The sequence below is a fragment of the Leucoraja erinacea genome, chromosome 7 (genome assembly GCF_028641065.1).
Source record: "Leucoraja erinacea ecotype New England chromosome 7, Leri_hhj_1, whole genome shotgun sequence".
NCBI classification, from domain to species: domain Eukaryota; kingdom Metazoa; phylum Chordata; class Chondrichthyes; order Rajiformes; family Rajidae; genus Leucoraja; species Leucoraja erinaceus.
In genome coordinates, this window is record NC_073383.1 from 36,021,514 (window position 1) to 36,046,589 (window position 25,076).

Here is a 25,076-nt window from a genome sequence, read left to right on the forward strand (position 1 = left end):
CAGATACATGATAAAGGGAATAATGTGATAATGTTTAGTGCGAGATAAAGTCCAGTAACTCCGATCAAAGATAGTCCGAAGGTCACCGAGGTAGATAATAGCTTGGGACTGCTCTCTAGTTATTGGTAGGAAGGGTCAGTTGCCTGATAACAGCTGGGAAGAAATGGTCCGTGAATCTGGAGGTGTGCGTTTTCACATTTCTATACCTTTTGCCTGATGGAAGAGGAGGGAGGAGGACGTGGCTGGGGTGTGATTCTTCCTTGATTATGTTGCTGGCCTTGCCAAGGCAGCATGAGGTGTTAATAGAGTCAATGGAAGGGAGATTGTTTGTGTGATTATCTGGGCTGAGTCTACAATTCTCTCAATTTCCTGAAGTATTTTACGCTGTGATGCATCCCAATAAAATGCTTTCTATGGCACTTCCATGAGGTAAGTTTCTTCCCAGGGTGTACATGTCATAGTTTAGAGGACGTAGCTTTAGGTGACAGGGAGAAATTTTAAAGGAGATTTGGGGGAGGAGTTTTTTTAGACAGAGAATGGTTGGTGCCTGTGGTGGTGGTGGTGGGGTGGAGGCTGTGGTATTAGGCTTGGATAGTAGCATTCAAGATGCTTTCAGGCAAGCTCAGGAAGATGCAGAGCATGGAGGGATATGGATCACCTGCAGACAGAGGAGATTTATTTAACCTGATATCATGTCCAGCATGAACATTGTGGGTTGAAGTGACTGTTCTTGTGCTGTACTGTTCCATGTTGTAACCCCAGCAGAACATGGCAGAGAAATCTCTCCTAACCTGTGAACCCTGTCACATTTAAAAACGGGAGCTGGCCTCTTGTCACTTGCATGCAGTCTGCTGGTGCGAAACAATGCACCTGAACCAGAACGTGATCAGACACCGTGCTTAATGACTCTTTTTAAAAGTGCCTTAGTTTAGAATCACAAATAATATAGCAGTTATGGTGACTGTGAGGCATTGTAATTTCAGTCCTGCTTTAATCAATGTATATGCTTCTCTGACCCCTCTTGTGTGGAATGTTAACAAAGTTAATGTCTTCTCCATTTAAATTTTTAATGCACATGATCTCTATCTCCGTCCCCCAAACCCAACCAATGTAATGGAACATTATTTACCCCATCAAAATGTTATTGAGGAAACGAGTTTACTATATCAGGAGCCATCTTTAATGATGATAATTGGATTTCAATGTCAAACATTTCATTATGATTGCAATTGTATTATAATAGTAGCGGCTGCATTGCAGAAATCATGGCCTTTGGCCTCAGGAGCTGCTATTTTGAGTTGGCTGTGTGAAAAGAAGGCCATCAAATTGCAAAGGGAAGTTTCAGGCCCAGAGATGCTGTGCTCAGCTGGTCAGCCCTCAGGGTAAACAAATTGGCCTGCTGTTAAATAAACAAATGGCCCTGCTGTAAATTGGATCATTTTCTGCAGTGACGTGCCTCCCAAATGTCTACAAGCATTGCCAGTCTCTCACCGTTCTGTAATGGACCCGACAATAGCCTGCCCACTGCTGCAGGACCAAGCACATTAGGAGCAGGCACGAGAGCAGCAAGGATGTGGATGCTGCAAATATTACTCTAGGGGCAGTACGGTGGTGCAACGGTAGAGCTGCTACCCTACAGCGCCAGAGACCTGGGTTCGATCCTGACCTGAGGTGCTATCTGCACAGAGTTTGTATGTTTTCCCTGTAACCTGTGCGGGTTTTCTCCGGGTGCTCCAGTTTCCTCCCACACTTCTATCACATACATGTTTGTAGGTTAATTGGCTTCAGTAATGTTGTAAATTATCCCTAGTGTGTTCAGGATAGTGTTAGTGTGCAGGGATAGCTGGTCAGCATGGACTCGGTAGGCCGAAGTGCCTGTTTCTCTAAACTAAACTAAATTAAAGTTGCGGGGCTGTTCACCTAGGAGATCATTACTAAAGCATGAACCAAAACTTCACCTGTGGTATTGGGGTTAATAAACTGGTGAGAATTGAGGATATCAGATTTGCCAGTGATATTAACTGGCCTGGTTCTGAGGAGGGTGCAGGGAGATTGAAACAGGGAGATAGGTTAACTTAATGGGCAAGGACACGGAATATAACAGGGAATATCTGAGCTCATCTACATTGGTCGAAACTAAAGAAAAGGAAAGCATTTGTAATTGATGAGTGATTGAAAGATGTTGGGTTCAGAAGGATGAGGGTGTCCGTGAACTCAGAGAAAGGTGACATGTGGGTACAGCAAGCAAATCGTGACATTTCTATTTTTATCTCACACCTTTTGTTTTTTTCATCTCTGACCTTTGTCCAACCATCTTCCTGTATCCACCTATCACTTACCAGGCTTTGGTCTGCCCCTCTTCTCTTTCAGCTTTCTCCCACCCCACCCCCAACCTTCACTGCGATCAGTTTGAAGAAGGATCCCACCCTGAAACATCACCTAACCATGTTCTCCAGAAATGCTGCTTGACCCATTGAGTTACTATTTTTTTGTGAACCAGCATCTGCAGTTCATTCTATTCTACATATATTCCTCACTTGTTTATTCTGTTTTCATTCTATAAAATAATACCCAAGCATATTTAAGGAAATAATCAATGGGGAATACATCAAGATATACACATACAGTTAATGAAATGTATAATATGCTCGCATATATGTGGGAGAGCTAATCACTTATTAACTAGAATTGGGTTTAGATTGTATCCAATTAAATCAAGGCCAACGGCTTCTAAAGCATAAATTTGCCTTTCTCTTTCAATAGTGTGTATGCCTCATTAACTCTTTAGGCTGTATCAGTGCGATCAGCAAGTTTGTTAATGTTTAATATCTGCAAAAGAGTCCAGATCATCACAATAGGTAATATTCTAAAGGCACTGAAGCCTTCAGCACCAAGCACTATTCATGCTGTTACTGTTTAAAGGAAACATATTAGCAGCAGTACTATCAGATTTAAAATGTTTCCATCTTTAAAAAAGTTGAACATAGTAGATTAAGAGGATAATCACCATGTAATTTCTAATTGATGCCAACTTGCTTTCCTTGCCAGTAATGGCATCTCATCCACTAATTCATATGAGTTGCATTTAATTCTGAGATACATCTTGCAGATGTATTTACTCAGCCACTTACTCTTGCCTGACCCATTATCGTTTGTCAGAGAGTGTGGTTTATTCACATCAATCATAGCATATTATTAAAAATCAATTGGTTATGTGTGAATCAAAATCTTTGCTTACTGGCCAAGCCATTGTGCTTAGACTCATAGCGTAATGCTTCTTGGAATGTACAGGTCCATTGACCAAAGGCACCCATAACAACAGGCTTTTAATTGTAAATGTCTGAAAGTGGATAAATAGCTGGATTCAGATTGGAAGCAAATGGGATGATGGTCATTAATGGGATCACCTTTTGTAAACCATGAACTTCCAATGAATGAAAGAGCTACGTTTTCAGCGTTTGTGATAAGAATGTAAGATTGATCAGCATGAGTAGGCCATCTGGCTCTTCCAGCCTTCTCCACACCTCATTTCAATCATATCTGGTATTCTACCTCAGTGCCTTATTACCCTAACAACCTGCAATCCCTGTGTTTCAAATCTAACCCACTCCAGTCCTCCAATGTAGAGAATTTCATAAGGTTCATCAACCTCCAAGTGAAAACTTTTCTCCTCATCTTAGTCTTCAGTGGTACGCCCCTTACTCTGAGACTGTGATCCCTGCCTCTGGACTCTTCAGTCAGGGGAACACCTTTTGTGCATTCACCCTGTAAATCATAGGCGACAGGTACAGAATACGTTGGTGGAAACTGCAGTTCAATGTTCTGCAGGAATCATGATCAAGCTTTGTTACCTTTGAAACTTTGGTGGAGTAAATGGAATGGAACAATATATCAGCTCTTGATCACCAAACGACTAAGGAAATATTTGGATCGCAGACTTGATAGATCACAGAGAAACTATAGAAGTCAATTCTTGACTATGGTGACACGATTCATTCAATGGCATAGCCTGGTAAATCCCATGAAGCATAACTAGAAACCAATGATTGGGGCTGATGTAAGGTCTGCTTTCAATGCCATAATGCATATCTTCATCAGTGTTTGCAGTAGTTCATTAGCCTGGCTCTGAAAGGCTAGGTTTAGGGTCGAAGAATTTATGATTAAAGGAGAAATCATGCCAGCCTTCAAGAAGAGATTATTTTAGAAGTGGTTGTAGGAGAAAGAGGTACAGAAAGGGAGAATAGGCCAATCAGTATAAATAATGTAAATCAAAAGCCTCAGGATGTGTAAAAATGGGCTGTGATTTTATTTCAGCGGCGATAACTGTACATATAAATGTAAAGGGAAGCCTCACGTGGCCAATATCTGAAGCACTTGGCAGTGAACACCCACAGTCAGTTGTCACTGGGATCATCAAGGCACGATACTTACCGTTCCATGACATGTCACAACACCCTCCTCCATCTCCTCACACTGCTCATCGCATTCCATGCAGACCGTACCGTTTGAAAATTCTCGAAAATCCCTGAACAAAATTCAAGATGATCATTAGAAAATGTTATTTTGGGAACGTTAGATGACACATACATTTTATTTTAACAGCTTTTGCAGTTTTCACAGAGAAGCGAACAAAGCAGTGACATTGACACCACATGCATGTTTATATATTATAAATTAAACCCACATTTTAAGGGACCCCTTTATAAAGGGATTTCGGACACAGTGGACAGACCTGCCGATTCCACTCTCAGCTCACACCGTGTCTCCGGCCGCTTAAAGCTCCAGCGTCCAACCCACCCCTGATTCACAACACGCACCAGTGAGCCTTTCTTCACCCACCGCATGGTTTGGTGACATTGCTGCTGTTGTGGCTCCCAGATTATACTTTCCACATACCTTCTATTTCCCCCCAGATTCTTTCTCTCACCCACATACTAAGGCAATTTACAGTGGACAATTAATGTTCCAACCTGCACATCTTAGGGATGTGGAAGGAAATCTACCCAGTCACAGGGCAAATGTACAAACTCCACACAGTCAGCAGCTGAGGTCAGGATTAAATCTGATGTGCTGGAGCTGTGAGGCAGCAGTTGTTACAAGCTACACTGCTGCTACGTTGGTCAGTCACAGTTCCAAATGGTGTCTGTCCCGCTCTCCATGCGTGATTCCCAATACGGGGTATGTGACTTGCTCACCAGAGAGGGAAGACCATGAGAACTTTGTAGCAAAAACATAAATGTTGCAAATACTCCACAGCTTTGGCAACATTTGAGGAAAGATAAATAGAGTTAACATTTCAGTCTCGAGACCCTTCATCAGAAGATTTCTCTTTCCACAGATACTTCTTGAACCGCTGACTGCTTCTGTTATTTTTACTTTTGTTTCAGTTTTCCTCACTTTCCTGGTGTCTTTGGTGTAAAACTCTAATAATCTGGCATACTCAGGGCTGGATTGATAAAGTATCCTAACTTTTGGATGCTATTGATATTAATACTTCATCCCTCCCTGAATTCATTTTTTGTAATTTATGATAATAAATTTATCAATGAACCAAGTAAATTTAAAGGGAGCATGAGAACTGGGGTCCCAGCAAGTGGGAAGGGAGCATGAGAACTGCAGTCATTTTGAGTTAAAAGGAAACATGGCAAACAATACATATTGAACCAGATGCATCATATATCATTTCTAAATAGTTCGATAGTGGGTTATTTCAGTTTTACTGTATCTGAATAACTGGAGGCCTTTGTGAATGTGATGGCTTAGATGCAATGTACACATATTCCCATTAGTGGGAAAGAGGAGAGATTCTAAATGTATAGCTCCTAGGTGTTCAAGATATCGAGGCTACAATAAAATGGAAAATGGAAGTTAGGACAAATGATAAGTTCATGCAAAAGAAAAAAACAAAGCTGATTATGGAATATGCATGGGCAATTTTGTAAAGTGAATGGAGAGGTCAAAGTGTGTCTGGGAATGGATTAACAACTATCTGAAAAGTCCTTTCAAACTCGAAATAATAAGTTATCAAAGAAAGGGGGAAACTAATTAGGAGTCAAAAATAGGTTTTATTATGGAGGCAAAGGCCTTAAGTACAAAGGGGGCCACTGAAAGTATTAAGCAAAATCAGAGGTAGTAGCTATTGTACTCGAATCCTCTTTAAACACTGGGGTGGTGGCAGAGGGCTGGGGGATTGAAAATGTTCAAAAATGGATGCTAAGATAAACTCGGCAACTGCAGGCTTCCTCGGTTTAATCTCAGTGGGGGAGAGGCTGTTAGAAACGATAATCAGGGACAAAATTAATAGCCGTTTGGACAAGTATGGATTAGTAAAGAAAGTCAGCATGGAACTGTTAGAGCCAATTTGTGCTTAACTAACTTGATTGGGTTTTTTGATGATGTAGCTGAGAGTGGTTGATGAGGCTAGTGCAGTTGATGTGTATTTTGACTCTCAAAAGGCATTAAATAACATAATAATCTCATCATCAAAGGAAGGGCATGGTACAAAAGATGCTGTGGCAGCTGGATTACAGAATTGGCCAGGGAAAAGGAAAAAGAGATTTGTGGTCAAAGTTACTTCTCGTGTTGGAGGAAGGTATTCAGTGTCCTTCCCCCAGGGGTCACTACCAGTCCATAGCTTTTCTTGATGTCGTTTAATGACTTGGATTTGTTCCAATTCCAAACTTCCAGTTGGCACAGAACTTAGAAGTGTGATTAAAGGTGAGGAGGGTGTCGGGTTAGAGACCGACCGTCAGGTAAAGATAGCAGATGAAGTTCAGTATTGAGCAATGTAAAGTTATGTATTTTGCTTAGATAATTGAGGAAATAAATAATAATTTCCAGGGTACAATTTGGATGAGGCCAAGTCCACATGTGCACAAAACTTTGATGGTAACAAGACAGGTTGAGAAAGAGTTTAATATAGCATAAGGCTTTGTAAATAGAGAATTGAAATATGAAAGCAAGGCGGAAATGTTGAACCTTTGTAAAGTTCAAGAACTGGTTGAAGACAGTTAGGAGCCGAGAACTGCAGGCTGAAGAAGTAACTGAACAATAGGAGGCCTCATTAAGGAGGTGGTACAGTTACAAATCACCATGTCCCCAAGGATGAGAAAGGGGAGAACATTAAAACCACAAGGATGACATGCTGATGGGTTAATTGGCTGATGTAAATTACCCCTTAGCTTAGGTGGGTGGCAAAAAAAAATCAAAGGAGAGTTGATGGGCATGTGTGAGAGTGAATAAGCTGCAGGAAGAATGAGGAGGAGAAAGTGGTACTTTGATTTGTCTCTGGCTGCTCGAATCAACTCCATGGGTCAACTGAAGCACAATTGGCAAATTGCTTCCAATTATGGACAGCACACCTTTGCCCCAGAGTGTAGAATGGTCTTTAGTTGAGGGAGTTGTCATACTGTGGACTGAAGAAGCTGGGATGGTTTTCCCTGGAGCTAAGAAGGATAAGAAGTGACTTGCTGTAAGTGTTCAAAATCCTGAACAAACAGAGCAAACAGAAACCTCTCCATGGTTGGATGGACAGAATACCAAAGGACAAAGACTTGATCAGGAGTGATCAAAGGACAAAAAGTGATTTGGAAAGGAACCAAGGATGACTTGACAAAGATTTTTTTCATACAGCCAGTAGCTTTTGTCAGTGAACAACTGCAGGTTCTCCCTGTGACTGCACAGTTTCTCCCGGATGCACTGGTTTCATCCACATTCCAAAGAGGTGCAGGTTGGTAGGTTAATTGGACTCAGTGAACTGTTGTTAAGGGGGTGTGTGGGCGGGTTGTGGGGGAGGAGGTGGGTGGGCGGTTGTGGGGGGCTGTGGGGAGGGTGTGTGTGGGCGGTGGGAGAGAGAAAGCTCGGAGAAAAGACGGGGGTTGTAGGGGAGAGGGGTATCACGGGGGGGGGGGGGGGGCAGGAGCCAGCAAAGGGGACCAGAGAGGAAGGTGCTAGAGCTGACGGTAGGATGGTAACTCCCAACAGGCGCTGGTCCTTTGACATTCTCCTCCGCCGGGATCAGATTCCCGGCTTTCCGTTTGGTGACATCTCCAGCGCCGGGCTGGGCTGCGGGGCTTCCGTCCGGGCTTCCATCTCTCCGAAAATTGTGGCCAGTTGGAAACCTCCGCCAGCCATCCTCAGCTCCAGTAAAGACTCGATGACGCAGGAAGGGGCGATCCGTCCCGCGGAGTGACAGGAGAAAAAAAAACAATCCATGCGGCACTGACTGGCAGGAGAGCAGATTGATCTGCGCACGCTTGGTTTTAAAGATTTTTAAACCTCGCTACCTTTTACATTAGACCATTCGCAGCACAGGAGAACGGTAAGTAAGCTGGCAAAAAATCGTAGTGCTCTCGCGTACCGTTTTTGCGCAAATTGAAAGACTGCGCAAACCGGAAGATAACAAGATCAGAGCTTTAGTTATGTATAGATTGGGTTTTTCCCTCTTAGTGTTGCATTCCATTTTAACTCGGGTGTGGGGACCTTCGGTAGGTCTACTCTACACCATTTCTATTCAAACTGGTGACTGATCAGTCATGACAACACGAGAGTGTGGATGGATTGATTTTTCCCTATGCATTTCAGAGACTTGCCCCTCCTGCTCACATATTAATTATCAGCTACTTACAATATAAACTGAGGAGGTACTAAAGCAACTTGATTGTGCAGATTTTCACCAGGAGCTTGCATTTTAATGAAGAAGTGATCAGATAAACAGCTGACAGTTTGTAGTCGGCTTTTAGAGTGCAGTATCAGCCACTTTGAATATACCTAACAGCATTTTCTAAAGATTTTTATCACAGCGATAGATGATATGTAATAAGAAAATATTACAATGTGAATGAAGACAATGTGCTAATGTTCAAATTTGAAGCTGGATAAAAAAAAATATTACATAGTTATTGTAACTAAAGAAAGTGTATACAGGTGCACAACCTTTTATCCGAAGATCCAAATAACGAAAACCTCCGAATAGCGGACATTTTTTCGGTCCTTGAAGAAAGGTCCTTGAAAACGTTCACCGAGGGCGGCCCGCAGAGGTGACAGCGGAACCTCCGGTCAGTCCTCGAAGAAAGGGGAACTAAATCCCCATCCATAAAAGAGAAGGTGAGGGTATATTGCGCGGGAGGGTTAATAATTGACAATATGCTGCTACCTGCCCACTGAGTTAAAAAAGTTCCCACGGTAGACTCACGATACACAGTGTATCGTGAGTCTTGCGTGGGAACCTTTTAACTCAGCGTGCAGGCAGCAGCAGATTGTCGCTCTGAAGGGAGCGACAATCTGCTGCTGCCTGCACGCTGAGTTAAAAAGTTTCACCCCACCTACACCCCTCTGCTTCCTGGCCATGTGTGTGACCCCTTCCCTCCCCTCTCCAGCTCACCGCCCATTGCACCGGCGCGGGGGCTTTGCACTGTCTTCACGTCGGTGATGCTAGCAGCACAGTGCCAGTCACCGGAGACGTCAGGACCAACGGGACACCGACCCCCAGGCCCACTGCAAGCACGGAGATCCCAGAGACCCACAGCCGGCAGCAGCCCAGCCCCGTTCCAACTCCAGAGGAAAACTGCAAACTGGCCGGAAACATCAGGACCATCAGAAGCCGTTCCCCGAGCTGCGCCCCCTCATCGGGACACCGACCCCCAGGCCCACTGCAAGCACGGAGATCCCAGATCAGCAACTCCAGCCCAGCCCCGTTCCAACTCCAGAGGAACACGCTCCCCGTATGGGCAGAAGCTGATGGTGTGCAAGGGACGTCTTGTCCTTGGGGTCGCGCAGCTCGGGCTGTGGGCGAACTGCCACTTGTCGCCGTAGCGGCCCATCGGGGAGCCGATTCCTCTGGAGTTGGAGGGGGGTATTGTGCTGTTTGATCGCCCCCTACTATCCCAGGGACAGGGAGACAGGACGTTCACCGAGAACGGCCCGCAGAGGTGACAGCGGAACCTCCGGTCGGTCCACGACGAAAGGGGAACTAAATCCCCATTCATAAAAGAGAAGGTGAGGGTATATTGCGCGGGAGGGTTAATAATTGACAATATGCTGCTACCTGCCCGCTGAGTTAAAAAGTTCCCATGGTAGAATAGTTGCGTGGGAACTTTTTAACTCAGCGTGCAGGCAGCAGCAGATTGTCGCTCCCTTCAGTTTCACCCCACCTACACCCCTCTGCTTCCCGGCCATGTGTGTGACCCCCTCCCTCCCCTCTCCAGCTCCCCGCTCATTGCACCGGCACGGGGGCTTTGTACTGTCTTCACGTTGGCGATGGCAGCAGGGTCGTGCCAGTCACCGGAGACGTCAGGACCAATTGGACGTCGACCACCAGGCCCACCGCAAGCACGGAAAACCCAGAGACACACAGCCAACAGCAGCCCAGCCCAGCCCCGCTCCAACTACAGAGGAACCTGGGTTGCGGATGACGGGGCGCAGCTCGGGGCGTCGTAGGGGCCCATGGGGGAGCGGGTTCCTGTTGGTCCTGACGTCTCCAGCCACCTGCCATCCTCCGGGAACTGTACCGCCCTTGCAGGAGAGTGGGGTTGTTTGCAGTTGCAGAGGGAGGGGGCAAGGGCGGTACAGTTCCCAGTCTCAGCTCCAGTCCAGGGGGGTGGCCGGAGACATCAGAACCAACGGGACACCGACCCCCAGGCCCACTGCAAGCACGGAGATCCCAGAGACCCACAGCCAGCAGCAACTCCAGCCCAGCCCCGCTCCAACTCCAGAGGAACACGTAGGGGCAGAAGCTGATGGTGCGCAAGGTACGTCTTGTTCTTGGGGTGGCGGATGAGGGGGCGCAGCTCCGGCTGTGGGCAAACTGCCACTTGTCGCCGTAGCGGCCCATCGGGGAGCGAATTCCTCTGGAGTTGGAGGGGGAGGGGGGTATTGTGCTGTTTGATCGCCCCCTGCTATCCCAGGGACAGGGAGACACAGCGGCTTTTTAGACTGGTGGGCAATCACTTCCAAAGTTCTGCCCACACAGTCAGTACACCTCTCATACTCTGCATTTCATACAAACATTTATTCTGCAAGAAAAAACTACATTGAAGACTCAAACACGTGACCGAGTAACTGCCAGGATCGAGGCGCAAACTCGCGACCTAGCTGGGGGATTCAAGAATCCCCGAGCTAAGCCGCCTAAGGGCATGTAGCCCCGCCAGGGTGACATGAGAGCGAGAGGTGATTCAATGCTGCGGGCACAATTACAAATTCAGGAATTCATTCAACACACTGCATTTCATACAGACATTTATTCTGCAAGAAAAAACGACATTGAAGACTCAAACTCGCGACCGAGTAACTGCCGGGATCAAGGCGCAAACTCGTGACCTTGCGGATTTGAGCCGAGCACTCTACCACTGAGCCAGCCATTACAATCTACGCTACAAAATTTCCATTCCGAAGGCCGACAAATTCTGAATTACGAAAAGTGTCTGGTCCCAAGGCTGTCGGATTAAAGGTTGTGCACCTGTACTTCTAAATTCACCATCCTTAAATTGTCAATTGTTTTCCTTTCATAATTAAGGGATTGTCATCAAACAGTTTGATAATTGGAAATAATCCATCCACAATTTAGGAATTTTGTCAAGCTGTACAAGCCTCATTTAGGTAAAACAAGAAGGAATAAGGTAGCAAAGATAGACACAAAATGCTGGAGTAATGCAGGCAGCATCGCTGGAGAAAATGGATAGGTGACGTTTCGGTCAAGGACCCTTTTCAGACTGATTGTAGGGGGTGAAGGAACTGGAAGCAAGGAAAGACCAGAATGAAAGGGTTGACGGTGGATATGCAATGGAAGACATTTAAAGACTGCATGGATGAACTACAAAAATTGTTCATCCCAGTTTGGCAAAAGAATAAATCAGGGAAGGTAGTACATCCATGGATAACAAGGGAAATCAGGGATAGTATCAAAGCGAAGGATGATGCGTACAAATTAGCCAGAAAAAGCAGCATACCAGAGGACTGGGAGAAATTCAAAGACCAGCAGAGGAGGACAAAGGGCTTAATTAGGAAAGGAAAAATAGAATATGAAAGAAACTGGCAGGGAACATAAAAACTGACTGCAAAAGTTTTTATAGATATGTGAAAAGAAAGAGATTAGTTAAAACAAATGTAGGTCCCTTGCAGTCAGAAACAGGGGAGTTGATCATGGGGAACAAGGATATGGCGGACCAATTGAATAACTACTTTGGTTCCGTCTTCACTAAGGAAGACATAAATAATTTGCTGGAAATAGCAGGGGACCGCGGGTCAAAGGAGTTGGAGGAATTGAGTGAAATCCAGGTTAGCCGGGAAGTGGTGTTGGGTAAATTGAATGGATTAAAGGCCGATAAATCCCCAGGACCAGATAGGCTGCATCCCAGAGTACTTAAGGAAGTAGCTCCAGAAATAGTGGATGCATTAGTAATAATCTTTCAAAACTCTTTAGATTCTGGAGTAGTTCCTGAAGATTGGCGGGTAGCAAACGTAACCCCACTTTTTAAGAAGGGAGGGAGAGAGAAAATGGGGAATTACAGACCAGTTAGTCTAACATCGGTAGTGGGGAAACTGCTAGAGTCAGTTATTAAAGATGGGATAGCAGCACATTTGGAAAGTGGTGAAATCATTGGACAAAGTCAGCATGGATTTACGAAAGGTAAATCATGTCTGACGAATCTTATAGAATTTTTCGAGGATGTAACTAGTAGCGTGGATAGGGGAGAACCAGTGGATGTGGTGTATCTGGACTTCCAGAAGGCTTTCGACAAGGTCCCACATAAGAAATTAGTATACAAACTTAAAGCACAAGGCATTGGGGGTTCAGTATTGATGTGGATAGAGAACTGGCTGGCAAACAGGAAGCAAAGAGTAGGAGTAAACAGGTCCTTTTCACAATGGCAGGCAGTGACTAGTGGGGTACCCCAAGGCTCAGTACTGGGACCCCAGCTATTTACAATATATATTAATGATCTGGATGAGGGAATTTAAGGCAATATCTCCAAGTTTGCGGATGACACTAAGCTGGGGGGGCAGTGTTAGCTGTGAGGAGGATGCTAGGAGACTGCAGGGTGACTTGGATAGGCTGGGTGAGTGGGCAAATGTTTGGCAGATGCAGTATAATGTGGATAAATGTGAGGTTATCCATTTTGGTGGCAAAAATAGGAAAGCAGACTATTATCTAAATGGTGGCCGATTGGGAAAGGGGGAGATGCAGCGAGACCTGGGTGTCATGGTACACCAGTCATTGAAGGTAGGCGTGCAGGTGCAGCAGGCAGTAAAGAAAGCGAATGGTATGTTAGCTTTCATTGCAAAAGGATTTGAGTATAGGAGCAGAGAGGTTCTACTGCAGTTGTACAGGGTCTTGGTGAGACCACACCTGGAGTATTGCGTACAGTTTTGGTCTCCAAATCTGAGGAAGGACATTATTGCCATAGAGGGAGTGCAGAGACGGTTCACCAGACTGATTCCTGGGATGTCAGACTGTCTTATGAAGAAAGACTGGATAGACTTGGTTTATACTCTCTAGAATTTAGAAGATTGAGAGGGGATCTTATAGAAACTTACAAAATTCTTAAGGGGTTGGACAGGCTAGATGCAGGAAGATTGTTCCCGATGTTAGGGAAGTCCAGGACAAGGGGTCACAGCTTAAGGATAAAGGGGAAATCCTTTAAAACCGAGATGAGAAGAACTTTTTTCACGCAGAGAGTGGTGAATCTCTGGAACTCTCTGCCACAGAGGGTAGTTGAGGCCAGTTCATTGGCTATATTTAAGAGGGAGTTAGATGTGGCCCTTGTGGCTAAGGGGATCAGGGGGTATGGAGAGAAGGCAGGTACGGGATACTGAGTTGGATGATCAGCCATGATCATATTGAATGGCGGTGCAGGCTCGAAGGGCCGAATGGCCTACTCCTGCACCTAATTTCTATGTTTCTATGTTTCTAGAACATATCAGGGCCGGCAACAGGTGACATTGGGCAGGGTAATTCTCTGATAGGCCAATTGTTGACTGTGTGATCTCAACAGAGATGCATCATTGCAAACTGGGGAACTGGTTAAACTGGGAAGCCGTGAGAGAGGGTCTTGCGGAACTCCCATTGGAGAAAGCAGAACTGCTTCAAAGTGGGCATACCTTGAGGAGAATTTGCAATTGAACAGACAAAATTTAATGAAAAGGACCCTCTCTCACTGCTCCCCCTCTGTTTAACCAATTCCACTGTTCATAACGATGTGTCCCTGATGGCATCACACTGTCCCTAGTCCACAATTGACCTATCAGGAACCACCCTGCCCGAAGTCATCATCTGTTGCTTGTCCTGATTTGTCCTGGTCTTTTCTTAATTTAAGTTCTCCTCCTCCCCCTCCCCCCCCGTTCCCCTCCAACACAATCAGTCTGAAGGGTCCTGACCCAAAATGTCACCTATCCATTGTTTCCAGACATGTTGCCTGACCCACTGAGTTACTCCAGCATTTTGTGTCTATCTTTGGTATAAAACAACATTTGCAGTTACTTTTTATTACATTAGGAATAAGGTAGCACACTGGCATAACTGGTACAACTGCTGCCTAGCAGCTCCTGTGACCTGGGTTCTACTCGGGACACTCAGCTCCTACTGTGAGTGCCTGATTTTCCCCAGGGTGCCCACACCTCAAAAGTTGTCAAGTTAAATATTTGCAGTCAATTTCTCTAGTATAGGTGGAAGTCAGAAACTGAAGACCAAAGACGTTCTTTAAAATACAGGAAGAATAAAATAAGATTGTTGTCAATGGGTGCTTGATGAACAGCATACGCAATGGGCTGAAGGGCCTGTTTCCTTGCTGTATGACTCCATGTCAAAATTGGGAAATAATATTTTTTTCTCACCAACTATGCATAAATATTGAGAAGAGAATGGGGAAAAATGACAAAATAAAATGCTGTTTTACACTGAGGAACTGAGGCAGAATTAATGTGTTTTTCAGACTTACCCATCATCAAGGTTACAAGATTCAATGCAGGTCCTGCCCCTGCGGAAGAATCTGCAGGATAGGCACTGGTTTGGTCCGGGACCCCAACATCCATCATCGGAACACAAGACATCACATATCATCCTGTCGGAAGCTGGGCAAGGAATAAAAATGTTTCTCAGTAAACAAGCTTAGTTGCACCACCCATGACAGTCAACCTTAAAATAACCCCCAGCAACCAGCGCCAAGACACCTGCACAGCTTGTCTCTCCTCAAAGCATTCCATTAAATAGCATTCCATTCCAAAGGCAGGACCATGGGCTTCATAGGATTACTGTTGATTTAATAAAGCCACATATTAACATGCCATAACCACAATGATGAAAGTGAAGTTTGCATTCCCACAAACAAAGCTCTCAGGTTTGCTGCCAATTATTTTTTTTAATTACAAACATAGAAATTTACTAGAGACACGAGAAACTGCAGAAGTTGCAATCTTGAGAAATAAAACATTGCACCCAATTAACTCAGCAGGCCAGGCAGTATCTGTAGAAGGAATCAAGTTCAGTTTATTTGTCACATATGCATACGAGATGTGCCGTGAAATGAAAAGTGGCAATGCCTGCGAATGTGCAAAAAGCTACGAAACAGAATAGAACAGAATCGGTAATTACATATCGGTGAGAACCCCCCCACCCCACCCCCCCCCAAAAAAAACAACAATTTTAAATAGACACAACACAACAGTAGGTTGGTACAGTAAATTAATCCCTGGTGAGATAAGAGTTTACAATCCTAATGGCCTTGGTTCAGTCTGAAGAAAACTCACGCACCAAAACACGTCTGTCTATTCCCTCTATTGATGCTGCCTGATCTGCTGAGTTGCTCTAGCACTTTGCTTTTTGTTCATAGAAATGTATAATTTGCCATTCTTGTCCCTTATCATGTATCTATACAGTGTAAATGGATCGATTGTAATCATGTATTGCCTTTCTGCTGACTGGTTAGCATGCAACAAAAGCATTTCACTGTACCTGGGTACATGTGACAATAAACTAAACTGAACTAGTCAAGAAGATAATTAAACGAGTCCCACTGGCCAGCTCTCAGCATGTAGCCCTCTCGGTTACACTTCTCGTGTTTACTCTGATCATTCCTGGATATGATAAGATTGGCTGCCCCATTGGTCTCACAGGCAGCGAGCTCCCGACGCACACCTCTCTTTGGTGCAAAATATATTTCCTCAATTCTTTTTTAACCCTTTAATCTGCCGTCCATTGTTAACAACCTACCGTGAGGGGAAATATGTTCTTTCCTTTCACCTTGTCAAATCCTCCCCTAATTTTAGCTAATCTCCCCTCAACTTCCTTTGCTCTAAATGAAACATCTACAGCTTGGACATAACTCTCTCACTCACTATCCCTTCATAACCCTTCTCTCCGACCTCTGTGGTACCACCACATCCATCCTGTAATGTGTGACTAAAACTGCACGCAAATCTCCAGCTGTGGCCCAACTAGTTTTTATATATAAAATTCTGCCAGATGCGTTCTGTCCTTACACACTACATCCTTAGCCAATGAAGACAAATATTTTCTCTGCCTCCTTTTTCACTCTGTCTACCTGTCCCATTACATTCTGGGATCTATGGACACACACACATCCGTCCTTTTCTTTCTCAAAACCTTTCAGTTTCCTGTTTATACCCTTATATTATCTCACACTTCTCCGGACTGAGTACCATTTGTCACTCTTATTCCCACCTAACCAGTCCACCGATATCCATCTTTAGCCGAGCACTCCTCTTGCTACCACCCATGTTGCAAGGTAAGTATCATTGGCTGACTTCTTAATCCTGGCCTTTACATTCTGGATACTGCAGAGAGGAAAGGAGCTAGCAATGACTGTTGCAGAATCCACTGCTTACATCCTTAAATTCTCACTTCTTTTGTTCCTTGTCCTGCGAATATCCTTTGTTACCAAAAAAAACCTCAACCTTGCGTTCCCCTTTCCTCGTATGCCACGAGAATTAGCTTATCTGATCGTTCTGCCAGACAAGACTTTGTCAAAAGCCTTGCTTAAACCATGTACTTACATCAGATGTAGCATTAACCCACTTTATCACCTTTCCAAATCATTAATTTGATTGGGGAACGTATTAATAAATCCATGCTGACTGTCCTTGGCTAACCTCAAAGAGCTGACATTTGCCATTCCTCTGGATTTTCCCAACAGTTTGTTCATCCCCAGTGTCAGGCTGAGCAGGCTGTAGTTGTTCCTATTTTTCCAATCAATCCCTATCTCCCTGCATCGAACAACATTTCCAAATTAGCACTCTTCTAGTCCATCAGGTGTGGCTAAAGGCAAACAGAAGACCACTATTTCTCACTGTTTTTCATAAGAGACTGGAATACATTTTATTTAGGACTTTAGTACCTTCATCATATCAGCACTTCCTTTCTGAATCGTTAACATATTCAATATATTTTACCTGAGCACCAATGCCTGCATCATACCTTCTTTCGCTAAGTATTAATTTGTAACAATATTCTTCCCTTCCCTCCACACTGTTTGCATTGTTGACCTCTTGCTCATTCTCTCCCTCTGTCTGTCTTAAGAAAACATGGCATAGTTTTCATCTCAGCACTGCTTTTTGATATTGTGATCAGTCACTCAGTCGAAACTGCCATAGGTATCACAAAAATATTCTACTCTTCTCCTAACATAATAATGCTTCACCTTATGGGCGGATCATCCTGGGGTTGATCTTCCTGACACCTTTCCCTGCCATTGCTCACTCCGAATATTAAATGTGTGGCACATGTACCTTCCTGCTCCATCACTCAGTGTGTGTAAGTCACTCGTTGCCAACGCACAGAGCAACAGGTACTCCAGGCAGGGATTTCTTCTTCTAAGCTGATCCGCAATGTCTTTGTCCAGATTTCAGCAGAATGGGAAAGCAGAAAGTAATCTGCTTTCAGTTACAGGGTAGACAGGTAGGAGTTGGAGTGGTGTACACTAAGACTGATAAACACATGTATAAAGCGGAAAATGTATAGGCAATGCAGCATAGTGTCATGAACGTTGACACTGATAAATGTGAGATGACGCTTTGATAGGAAAAGCTGAGCATTTATCTATTCTTTGGAAAATAAGAGATAAAATGTGATAAAGCACAATAGGGTTACAGGTTAAATAGAAAGCATTCTAAGCACTCAGCAGATCGGACAGCATTTGTGGAAAGAGGACCATGTTATTGTTTAAAATGGTCTCAGATCTGAAACTACTCTTTTTCTCTCTCCGCAGATGCTGCCTGGCCTGCTGAGGGTTTGCAGTGATTTAGTTTATATTTCAGATTTTCAGCAAAATAGCTGAGAATTTCTTACATTCTCAGTTTTTAATTCAGATTTCTGGATTCTGCAGATTTTTTGTTTTAGTAATTCATTTGGTGCTGGATGAAGACTGTCAAAATTACATATAAGAAAAGGGCAGAAAAAATACTTAAAACATTGGTACTGGGTCAGAAAGAAAGATAGAACAAACTGAGAATGTTTACTTTCGAAGACAGTATCTGATAGGCATTTATAAATAGGGTTTAGTGCAGGCATATATGCAGAGCATCTAAAGCCAAAGGATCCATAAATACTAGTGGTTACAATCAATTTGTCTTTATTCACGGAGTTATTAGAATGGAGAATTTCTGATGATAGGAAGTGACTGGGACAAGCAGATGGTTTCCAAAGGAATTCAGATGAGTACATGAGATGAAAGGGAATGCAAACGATCAGCTGAAAGGTTGAGATGAGTTAGATTGTAAAAGAGAAGATTTATGATGGATTAGTTAGATCAGTGCTGTAGATATTCCATGTAAGGCATTGGCTTTATATTTGATGTCGTGTAATGAAATATCTTAATTTATTCATGTCCTTTGTATTCCAAATCCAAGTTCAACAGAGGACTGGTATCTGTTTCAACTTAAACTGTGATCAATTTGCAGGGTCTATATCACTAACTACATCACAAGGTTAAACATTTTAACTATTAATTACTTTGGGAATTTACCGACTACTTTTACGCACTTCTTGATTTATGCAATAGGCGACTTACATAAACTCGCACTTACGTAAACAATTCTGTAATCGGGCCCTAGTGCAATCAAGGCAGTTTGTAATTTCCACTACACTGTACAATCACTCAAGTTTACATCGGAATCAACTTGGCAATGGCAGTGGTGCTTACCCAGAAGGCTGTGTGCTGCAGGAAGTGCCTTGGACGCAGGGGACAGTTAATACACTCAGTAGGTACAGACACAGTCGGTGATTTTGACTTCCATAAAATCGGATTTACGTATGGGTTCATGGAACATAAACCTTATGTAAGTTAGGGAGTGCCTGGTTGTGTATGTATGTGTGTACATTGTGTACATATATACACATACACGAGCAGCAGTTATCACTGTACTTACTCCCTGCATTTCCATGGAACTAGCACAAACATCTGCTGCTGATTAACAGGTAGGATGACTTGGGAGTGTTCATAGACTCATAGAAGAATCTCTCATGTGATCAAGTGCATTCGTCTGATGTTTCACATTGCAAACAGACACAAAGAAAAGGAATAATTCGAAAGCAACACATTACTTAGTTTTAAATATACTGCTTAATTTTGACTTGAATTTCTTCTTTGTTGCAGGAAAATTGTAAAAATGGTAAAGCCCAGTTGTGAACTTCATGAACTCGTCCTCAACAACATTACTTCAAATTTCCTTTGCTATGTGTGTACATGTTAATCCCATGCTCAGTTACAATGACCACAGAGGTTCATGCCTGATGTGTCTCAGGATAGTTTTTTAACAATTGATGATTGCCAACAGTGTTGGCTCTTATCCATTAAAGCTATTGAATTGGGCATCATAGAAACTATTATAATGTGACAGAATGTTCTTCAACAAACTCACAACCCCACATGTGTCACATAGAGACCCCACTAAACAGTGCATTCAGAAAGTATTAAGACCCCTTCATTTTTCCACATTTTGCTACGTTACAGCCTTATTCTAAAATGTATTAAATTCATTTTTTTTATCATCAATCTACACACAATACCACATAATAAAAATGTGAAAATGGGTGTTTAGAAATTTTTGCAAAGTAATTAAAAGAAATAACTGAAATATCACATTTACATAAGTATTCAGACCCTTTACTCGGTACTTTGTTGAGGCACCTTTGGCAGCGATTACAGCCTCAAATCTTCTTGGGTATGACGCTACAAGCTTGGCACACCTGTATTTGGGTAATTTCTCCCATTCTTCTCTGCAGATCCTCTCAAGCTCTGTCAGGTTGGATGGGGAGCATCGATGCACAGCTATTTTCAGGTCAGTCCAGAGATGTTCGATCGGGTTCAAGTCCGGGATCTGGCTGGGCCACTCAAGGACATTCACAGACTAGTCACTAAGCCACTCCTGCCTGATCTTGGCTGTGTGCTTAGGGTCGTTGCTCTGTTGGAAGGTGAACCTCCGCCCCAGCCTGAGGTCCTGAATGCTCTGGAGCAGGTTTTCATCAAGGATCTCTCTGTACTTTGCTCCATTCATCTTTCCCTTGATCATGACTAGTCTCCCAGTTCCTGACGCTGAAAAACATCCCCACAGCATGCTGCTACCACCACCGTGCTTCACCGTAGGTATGGTATTGGCCAGGTGATGAGCGGTGCCTGGTTTCCTCCAGACGTGACGCTTGGCATTCAGGCCAACAAGTTCAATTTTGGTTTCATCAGACCAGAGAATCCTGTTGCCAAACTCCAAGCGGGCTGTCATGTGCCTCTTACTGAGTGGCTTCTGTCTGGACACTACCATAAAGGCCTGATTGGTGGAGTGCTGCAGATATAGTTGTCCTGGAAGGTTCTCCCATCTCCACAGAGAAACTCTGGAGCACTGTCAGAGTGACCATCGGGTTCTTGGTCACCTTCCTGACCAAGGCCCTTCTCCCCTGATTGCTCAGTTTGACTGGGCGGCCAGCTCTATGAAAGTCCTGGTAGTTCCAAAGTTCTTCCATTTCAGAATGACGGAGGCCACTGTGCTGTTTGGGACCTGAAATGCTGCAGAAATAGTTTTATACCCTTCCCCAGATCTGTGTCTTGACACAATCCTGTCTTGGAGGTCTACGGACAATTCCTTCATCTTCATGGCTTGGTTTTTGCTCTGACATACACTGTCAACTGTGGGACCTTATATAGAAGGTGTGTGCCTTTCCAAATCATGTACAATCAATTTAATTTACCACTGGTGGACTCCAATCAAGTTGTAGAAACATCTCAAGGATAATCAATGGAAACAGGATGAACCTAATTTTGCTATGACACTCAATTTTTAGTGTCATAGCAAAGTGTCTGAATACTTATGTAAATGTGATATTTCAGTTAATTCTTTTTAATTACTTTGCAAACATTTCTTAACACCTGTTTTCACTTCTTCATTCTGGGGTATTGTGTGTTAGATTGATAATAAAAAAATGAATTTAATCCATTTTAAAATAAGGCTGTAACGTTTCAAAATGTGGAAGAAGTGAAGGGGTCTGAATACTATCTGAATGCATTGTATATGTCTCTATATAGATTCATAGATTCATACAGCACAGAAACAGGACCATTGGCCCAAAATGCCCATGCCATTGTTTTTACTCTTTGTGTCATCATGTCATACAGTATGGAAACAGGTAGCAGGTCCGCTCACTCTACAGGCCAACTGCTCACTCCCATTTTGATTGACTGTATTCTTATAGCCCAAAAAATTATATTTAGGAGACAATCAACACACTTTCAGGAAGTAGAACACAAATTGCTGGAGTACATCAGCGAGTCAGGCATCATCTTCGGAGGACATGAAGAGGCAATGTTTTGAATAGGGACCCTTCTTCAGACTTAAGTCACAGCCTATCTATGTCCTCCAGAGATGCAGCTGGAACTGCTGAGTTACTCCAGCACGTTTATTCCACGCAAAATTTCAGCATCTGCAGTGCCCTGCATGCTGCTACTTACTGCAGTTCTGTGAGTTTCTGTTGTTCTTTATGACTGGTTTCTGCATGCTGGTCCTGAAGAGGACTGTCCAGTTGACAGTATGATAGTAGCACAAGTTGGGGTTGTCAGACACGTACACGTTGCCCGCACTTATTTCCATCAGCGACTGGAAATGGAGGGACGTTACCCACTGCTGCTTTAGAATCAGCAGGGAGATCCCGCTGCGTGAGGAAAAAAAAGCAAAGTTAAATGATGAGACCACAGGCCTGCTGCTCTTTGGTTAATGCTTGGTGCAACACTTTCCAAATTTGGATAGAGGCCCTGCCTTCAGCTACAGCACTGTCTGGCAGTGATCATCCCATGTCATCTGAGTCTCGGCAAGTCTCAGCCACAGGTGCCCTAATGTGACACTTCTGAATATATTGTGGACTTAAGCCCTTGTCCCACTTACGTGTCCTTGGCATGCTAATTATGCGACCCGTGGTCACATTGAGGCGCGACAGTCCCGCGAAGGTCGCACACGATTTCATGCGCCCGCACGGCCGTCTGGAGTGTGTGACGTCATTTGAAGATGGACACAAAATGTAGGAGTAACTGAACGGGACCGGCACCATCTCTGTAGAGAAGGAATGGATGATGTTTCATGTTGAGACTCTTCTTCAGTCTGTAAGAAGGGTCTTGACCCGAAATGCCTCAGAGATGGATTCTTAGAGCAGCTTGTAATGGTGCCGACCAGAGAAAAGGCAATTCTGGATTTAGTGTTGGCCAATGAACCAGATTTGATAAGAGAACTAGAGGTAAAGGAACCGCTTGGAGGTAGTGATCATAATATGATTAGTTTTAATCTGCAATTTGAGAAGAAGGTTAAATCGGAAGTGGCAGTGATGCAGTTGAACAAAGGGGACTATGAAGGCATGAGAGGGGAGTTGGCCAAATAGACTGGAAAGGGATCCAAGCAGGAATGACAGTGGAACAACAATGGCAGGAATTTCTGGGCATAATCCAGAAGACGCAGGATCATTTCATTCGAAAAAGGAAGAAAGATTCTAAGGGGAGTAGGAGGCAACCGTGGCTGACAAGAGAAATTAGGGATAGAATAAAACTAAAAGAAAAGATGTATAACACAGCAAAGAGTAGCCGGAAGCCGGAGGATTGGGAAACTTTCATAGGACAACAGAAGGAAACAAAACAGGCAATACGGGCTAAAAAGATGAAGTACGAAGGGAAGCTGGCCAGGAATATAAAGAAGGACAGTAAAAGCTTCTTTAGATATGTTAAGGGAAAAAGAGTAGCAAAGTCAAATGTGGGTTCCTTGAAGGCAGACATGGGTGAAATTATTATGGGGAACAAGGAAATGGCAGAAGAGTTGAATAGTTACTTCGGATCTGTCTTCACTAAGGAAGACATAATCTCCCAGGTACTGGAGGACAGAGGATCTAAGGGGGTAGAGGAACTGAAAGAAATGTTCATTAGGCGAGAAATAGTATGGGGTAGGCTAATGGGACTGAAGGATGATAAATCCCCTGGACCTGATGGTCTGCATCCCAGGGTCCTCAGGGAGGTGGCTCTAGAAATAGTGGACACATTGGTGATCATTTTCCAATGTTCAATAGATTCAGGATCAGTTCCTGTGGATTGGAGGATAGCTAATATTATCCCACTTTTCAAGAAAGGAGCGAGAGAGAAAACAAGGAATTACAGGCCAGTCAGCCTGATGAGGTGGTGGGAAAGAGGCTGGAGTCAATTATTAAAGAGGTAATAATGGGGCATTTGGATATCAGTAAAAGGATTAGTCCAAGTCAACATGGATTTATGAAAGGGAAATCATGCTTGACTAATCTTCTGGAATTTTTTGAGGATGTGACAAGTAAAATGGATGAAGGGGTGCCAGTGGATGTAGTGTATCTAGACTTTCAGAAAGCCTTTGATAAGGTCCCGCACGGGAGAATGGTGACTAAAATTAGAGCACATGGTATTGGGGGTAGGGTGTTGACATAGATAGAAAATTGGTTGGCAGACCAGAAGCAAAGAGTAGTAGTGAACGGGTCCTTTTCAGAATGGCAGGCAGTGGCGAGTGGCGTGCCGCTCGTGTTGACTGGGACTTCCTCCCAGAACCCAGCCCCCAACGCAAAACAAAACAGACAAAAGAGTGTGCTTTTAATGTTGGGGCTGCAACTGTTTACCATATATATTAATGATTTGGAAGAGGGAATTAGGAGCAACAGTAGCAAGTTTGCGGATGACACAAAGCTGGGTGGCAGTGTGAACTGTGAAGAGGATGTTAGGAGGTTGCAGGGTGACCTGGACAGGTTGAGTGAGTGGGCAGATGCATGGTAGATGCAGTATAATATAGATAAATGTGAGGTTATCCACTTTGGCGGAAAAAACAAGGGGTCAGATTATTATCTCAATGGGGTTAGGTTAGGTAAGGGGGAGGTACAGCGAGTCCTGGGTGTCCTTGTACACCGGTCACTGAAAGTTGGCTTACAGGTACAGCAGGCAGTGAAGAAAGCTAATGGAATGTTGGCCTTCATAACAAGAGGATTTCTGTATAGGAGTAAAGAGGTTCTTCTGCAGTTGTATATGGTTCTGGTGAGACCACATCTGGAGTATTGTGTACAGTTTTGGTCTCCTAATTTGATGAAGGACATCCTTGTGATTGAGGCAGTGCAGCATAGGTTCACGAGATTGATCCCTGGGATGGCGGGACTGTCAAATGAGGAAAGATTGAAAAGACTAGGCACTGGAGATTAGAAGGATCTTATAGAAACATATAAAATTATAAAAGGACTGGACAAGCTAGATGCAGGAAAAATGTTTCCAATGTTGGGCGAGTCCAGAACCAGGGGCCACAGTCTTAGAATAAAGGGCAGGTCATTTAAGACTGAGGTGAGAAAACATTTTTTCACCCAGAGAGTTGTGAATTTATGGAATTCCCTGCCACATAGGGCAGTGGAGGCCAAATCACTGGATGGATTTAAAAGAAAGTTAGATAGAGCTCTAGGGGCTAGTGGAGTTAAGGGATATGGGGAGAAGGCAGGCACGGGTTATTGATAGGGGACGAACAGCCATGATCACAATGAATGGCGGTGCTGGCTCGAAGGTCCGAATGGCCTCCTCCTGCACCTATTTTCTATGTTGCTATGTTTC

At 43.9% G+C, this 25,076-nt stretch overlaps 1 protein-coding gene across 4 annotated transcripts in view; it reads right to left on the minus strand.

Moving 5' to 3' along the window:
* The window catches only part of LOC129698887 (receptor tyrosine-protein kinase erbB-4-like), an 804,589-nt gene that overhangs the window by 222,965 nt on the left and 556,548 nt on the right, over positions 1 to 25,076 (minus strand). For all 4 annotated transcript variants that reach the window (XM_055638279.1, XM_055638280.1, XM_055638278.1 and 1 more), the window contains exons 12-14: positions 21,948 to 22,147; positions 14,934 to 15,066; positions 4,432 to 4,525 (exon numbers count right to left, since the gene is read on the minus strand). In XM_055638279.1, the coding sequence (XP_055494254.1) occupies positions 4,432 to 4,525; positions 14,934 to 15,066; positions 21,948 to 22,147 (427 nt within the window). The remainder of the gene's footprint in view (positions 1 to 4,431; positions 4,526 to 14,933; positions 15,067 to 21,947; positions 22,148 to 25,076) is intronic.